The sequence below is a fragment of the Phyllobates terribilis genome, unplaced genomic scaffold, assembly GCF_046119375.1.
Source record: "Phyllobates terribilis strain yellow unplaced genomic scaffold, ASM4611937v1 Scaffold_7__3_contigs__length_470593459, whole genome shotgun sequence".
NCBI lineage: Eukaryota > Metazoa > Chordata > Amphibia > Anura > Dendrobatidae > Phyllobates > Phyllobates terribilis.
Window position 1 is genome coordinate 192,061,464 of NW_027362767.1, and position 6,000 is coordinate 192,067,463.

At 38.8% G+C, this 6,000-nt stretch overlaps 1 protein-coding gene across 4 annotated transcripts in view; it reads left to right on the plus strand.

Annotated features, from left to right (window-relative positions):
- The window catches only part of LOC141154142 (H(+)/Cl(-) exchange transporter 5), a 141,463-nt gene extending 140,083 nt beyond the window's left edge, over positions 1 to 1,380 (plus strand). For all 4 annotated transcript variants that reach the window (XM_073639637.1, XM_073639636.1, XM_073639635.1 and 1 more), the window contains one exon: positions 632 to 1,380. In XM_073639637.1, the coding sequence (XP_073495738.1) occupies positions 632 to 722 (91 nt within the window). In that variant the 3' untranslated portion in view covers positions 723 to 1,380. The remainder of the gene's footprint in view (positions 1 to 631) is intronic.
- Positions 1,381 to 6,000: the final 4,620 nt, after the last annotated feature.

A 6,000-nucleotide genomic window follows, 5' to 3' on the forward strand; every position in this document is an offset into this window, starting at 1 on the left:
CTGAACTGCCTGCACGGGCATGCAGGTCTTTGAAATAAAAATCCATCAATACCTCTTTGTATCTTCTATCTGTTACTGCATTCCCTGAATAATTAGTGTAATCCTGCATATGCAAATGAGGCTTTAAGTGCTCTAGATGTGACCGAGCACTTGAACCATTGCCTCAGTATCAGCTTCTTAAACTTGATTGATGGCTGTCTGGGTAAATCAGGCGGCATCAGACAGTGATCTAGAAATCAAGCTAAAGAGGCCGGTGCTGGGCGGGGAAACCGCCTGCAGAGGCAGAAGACCGTTAAGTGCTCTGTGACACCCAGAGCACTTAATACCTCATTTGCATATGAATAAAAACGCTAGTTAGGAATGTAGCAACAGAAGATATAAAGGTGAGAATGGATTTTCATTTTAGAGACCTGCGTGTTCATACTCGTCTAGGTTTATTATTTTTTGGGTGGGGGGGATAGACCTTACAGACAGATTGAATTCAGTCCCAGAATGCCGATGAGTTGCGGCAGTCTCCTAATAGACAGACGAGTTTACTCTGCAGATGTCCATCTCTCTGAATGCTGCACAGCAGGGGGTTACATTACAGAAGCACCAACCAATTCTAATGTCTTCCCCGATTTCCCTGCAGGAGATTATTGGGCATCATCACAAAGAAGGACGTTCTCAAGCACATAGCGCAGATGGCCAATCAAGATCCAGACTCTATACTGTTCAACTGAGCGTGTGGCCATGTAATCCCGGATCCTGGGAAGCCATGCTCCTCTACTTTTGTGGTGTATTTCGCACCTCCGGACTGTGAAGAGAGGTGTCCTACTTCAAGCTTTGAGCTACCGGCACTTTATTTTGGATGGAGATGACAGCAGATTACCTCCGGTGCAGCTCTCTGTGGACGCTGTCGTCTTCACCCGGTCAGCTCAAGGCGTTTCGCTTCGGCTCTTTTGTGTACTGTCTGGTTAGCGGATGAAACCGGGAGAAAACAAGATGAACGTCAGCAGACAGCGCACCTTCGGTTATAGTCTATATTTATTCATCTTTATCTGTAAAGGTCAATTACTATCACTGTATGCAACAATGAAGGAAGACTTCATGCAAGTATCCTGTGCCAAGAAATGTGGCGATGATACCACTCACCCAGCCTTATCCTACTGGCCCACCGACGGGGACAGCCGACGACATTAATCTCCATTTATAATGTCTTCTGATTTCTCCATGCACTATGTACTTCTGCCTCATTATCCTGATTGATCGGACTGCGGTCTATTGTAGCTTTACATCTACAATCAGCGCAGTGAAGGAGACGGGAGGATCTGTCCTGCGATCCACTAGATAAGTCGTCACTTGATACTGTCGATTAATAAAATCTTTTGTAAATCACAATTGATCTTGTAATCTCGTGCGACTTACGAACTCTTCTGTGTTTCCTCCAAGTGGTGCGGACTAACAAGAGAGAAGCTGATACACACGTCCTTCCTTCCCTGAACTGACTCCACATATCCCAAGATGATTGGTGCCAGATTACTAACCTGGGCAAACGCTCGCGCAGATGTTCATTGTTCGTGAACGGTAATTTGTAGATTCCCCACCTGTGAACTTTGTTTGCTGAGTTCACCATGTAGATTTTTGCATTTTTCTAGTACAAATTCTGGTGTTACATGTAAGTAAAATATTCACAATCCCACTTCTTTTTACTGTGGACTATTGGTTGTAAAACTTCAGGTTAACGGAGTTCAGCAGGGAAATGACTGTATTATCCCCTTTACCCCCCCAAGCCTGGTTTCACCTTCATGACCGGGCCAATTTTTACAATTCTGACCACTGTCACTTTATGATGTAATAACTCTGGAGCTTCACCGGATCCCCCTGATTCTGAGACTGTTTTCTCGTGACAATATTGTACTTCATAATAGTGGTCACATTTGTTAGATATTTTTTGCGTTATGTGAAAAAAAAATTGAATATTGGCGAAATATTTGTGCCCTTAAATCAGAGAGATATGTCACACAACATAGTTAATTAATAACATTTCCCACATGACTACTTTACATAAGCACAATTTTTGAAACATAATTTTTTTTTTGTTAAAAGTTGACCAGTGATTTCTAATTTTTCCAACAAAATTTACAAAACCTTTTTTTTTTAAGGAACCACGTCACATATGAAGTCACTTTGAGGGGTCTTTATGACAGAAGATTCTAAAAACTGCACCCCTCAAGGTGCTCAAAACCACATTCAAGAAGTTTATTAACCCTTCAGGTGCTTCACATGAATTAATGGAATATGGAAAAAATAAACATTTTAACTTTTTTTCGTAAAAATTTCACTTTAGACCCAATTTTTTTTTTCTGAGTATGCCGATACCCAATATGTGGAGGAAAAGGACAGTTTGGGCGCACGTCAGGGCTCGGAAGGGAAGGAGCGCCATTTGACTTTTTGAATGCAAAATTTATTGGAATAATTAGCAGATGCCATGTTGCGTTTGGAGAACCCCTAAACAGTGGAAACAAGTGACCCCATTTTGGAAACTACACCCCTTCAAGGAATTGACACAATCAAATATGGACAAATGGGTATCCGTGAGTTTGGGGGTTCACAATATACAGTTGAAACCAGAAGTTTCCATCCACAATATATAAAGACACATCTGCAGGTTTTTCTCAATATCTGACATGAAATCAGAATAAACCTTTCCTGTTTTAGGACAATCAGGATTATACCATAATGTTTAATATTTACGAAATGCCAGAATAATGAGAGAGAGAGAGAATGCTTTAAGGCATTTTTATTACTTACTGCAAAGTCAAAAGTTTTCATCCATTTCATTAGTATTTGGTCCCATTGCCCTTACACTGAATGACTTGTGTCACACGTTTGGGATCTCCTTTCATGTCAGATATTGAGAAAAATATGATTGTGTCTTTTTATATAGTGTAACCAATAAACCAACCAAAAACCACTTAGCCACGTCATTTCCTCTTTGGTCACATCATCGTTACGCGTCAGAACTATGCCATACTAAGACTAAGAACAATTTATGTTCGAAACGCGTCAGTGAGCATAACTCTGACCATACGCCTTTTTTTAAAAAAAATCATGTTTTTTTTTAAATCTTTTTTTATCAAAAAAAAAATTTTTAAATAGACATTTAACTTTTCCGGATTTCCAGTGATGGATGCATTGTTCTTCATTTTTTGCCTTGTTCATCTTCCTTTCTGGATCCGTGCACTTTCTGGAGAAATACTTCTTAGGAAGTTGGTGAGCTGGAAAAAAAACTTTTTTTTTTTTTTGCAATTTATAACCAAAAAACCAACAAAGAGTGAACTAACCAGATTCGTATAAAAAAGGTAAATCTTTAATATGTAATGTACTAAAAACATTTTAAAAGAAATCTCAGGGGATAAAGTTTTACAGCAAAATATAGTGCGGTGAGTATATAGCAAAAGTGCAACTGATAGTGCGTAACGTGCACACAATAAAATAACTGAATATAAGAAAAGTTATAAAAGTAAGTGTATATCAGCAATAGAGAGAATACATAAAGTGCTAGTTATAGTGCATGGTTTTAGTCTCCTATGGATATATCCAGGTAAGTACCAGATATAATAAGAAACCTTTTCGTAGATAGGTACTGGGAGTATAAATGCCACCTAAAACTGTAGCTTATAAGTATCTTTCTAAATGATAAGTACAACATTCCATATACTTTTTCATTACATGTTGATCTATTTTAAGAAACAGTCAAGAAATCATCAATCTATGTATTAGAAAACATTAGGATTATGGAACATAAATCCAACTAAAAGCAACCTAGTATATTCATGCATTGGGAAACCTAATCAGCAACATATGAGAATATAGGAAAAAAAGTTCACTACAAGTTCCTCTGACGCGCGTTTCGCCTATTGGCTTATTTAGAAAGTAGATATGTACCATAATCCTAATGTGCTCTAATACATTGCTGTTTTCGTGTGTGCTTGATAAAATATATCAACGTGTAATGAAAAATTCAATTTCTACCGAATACACCGGTGCCCCATATGTGGTCGAAAATTACTTTGAGACACAGTGCAAAGCTCAGAAGGGTGTACCTGGTCAAATGTATATAAGGATCATTTGTTTGCTGCTTGTTACACCTGATGAAGGTGGCCTTGTCCACTGAAACGCGTTGTATGTGTCAATAAATCAGTCATTTTAATTTAATTTTTTGCCCTGTTATTGGCGCTCTAATACCGCTATTCACTTTCATTGATTGAAAACTATTTTTGAGGCACAGTGCAAAGCTCAGAAGGGAAGAAGCGCCATATTGGAGTTCATATTTTGCTGAACTGGTTTGAGGGTGCCATGTCACATTGGCAGAGCACCTGAGGTGCCAGATCAGCCGAACCCCCATAAGAGACCCCATTTTACAAACTACACCTCTCAATGAATTCATCTAGGTGTGCAGTGAGCATATTGACACCACATGTGCCTCACAGAATTTTATACCATTGGGCGGTAAAGAAAGAATAATTACATTTTTACCACACAAATTTTGTTTTAGACCCAGATTTTACATTTTCACATAGGAAAATGGGTAAAAATGGCACTAAAATTTGTCACATAATTTTTTGCTGAACGTGCCAATACCCCATATGTGGCTGTACAGTACTGCTTAGGCATACGGCGAGACTCGGGAGGGACGGAGCACTATTTGCCTCGTGGAGCGTATATTTTCCTAGAATAGTTTACGGACTCCATACACAGAGCCCCTAAGTGTTAGAAGTGCAGAATCCCTACTCAAGTGACCCCATTTTGGAAATTATATCCTCTGGGAATTTATCTACAGGTGTAGATGATTTGAATCCATGGGTGTTTTCCAGAAACAAGCAGTAGCGGATGTTGCTGAGTGAAAATTGCAAACCGCCGTTGTAGTGACCAGTATTTTGTAGTGACCAGCACGTTGTAGTGATCAGTACGTTATGCCCAATCATGCACTCGTAAATTAGGCAGGATCTCATCGCTGCAGAAATTCCAAACATATGGACACTAACTGCGGTTTAGGCACACACTGGAGCTCAGAAGGGAAGGGGGCTTTTGGCTTTAGGAGCACAGAATTTGCTGGATTTCTTTTGGGGGGTGAGGAGCCACAGCTCTTTTCCAGAGCCTTTGTGCTACCAGTAACGTGGAAGCACCGTATATTTCCGATAACAGATGACGGACCTGAGTGGGGACTTGCTTTTTTGTGGATTGATTTGAAGCTTTTGTTAGGAACATTTTACATAACATTTTGGATCACCTTTATCCTCTATGCTGAGCACTTACATCGGGGTTTCCAATTAAATGTCCATGTAAATACTTTTATGCCAAAAATGACAAGTATTCTCGGAGTGATACCTTTATTGGCTAACCATAAAAAAATATATATATATATATATATATATATATATATATATATATATATATATATATATATATATATATATATATATATATATACAGTACAGACCAAAAGTTTGGACACACCTTCTCATTTAAAGATTTTTCTGTATTTTCATGACTTTGAAAATTGTACATTCACACTGACGGCATCAAAACTATGAATTACCACATGTGGAATTATATATTTAACAAAAAAGTGTGAAACAACTGAAAATATGTCTTATATTCTAGGTTCTTCACAGTAGCCACCTTTTGCTTTGGTGACTGCTTTGCACACTCTTGGCATTCTCTTGATGAGCTACAAGAGGTAGTCACCAGAAATGGTTTTCACTTCACAGGTGTGCCCTGTCAGGTTTAATAAGTGGGATTTCTTGCCTTATAAATGGGGTTGGGACCATCAGTTGTGTTGTGCAGAAGTCTGGTGGATACACAGCTGATAGTCCTACTGAATAAACTGTTGGCTGCCTGCTTTTTTCTTGCCATAATACAAATTCTAAGTAAAGAAAAACGAGTGGCCATCATTACTTTCAGAAATGAAGGTCAGTCCGTCCGAAAAATTGGGCAAACTTTGAAAGTGTCCCC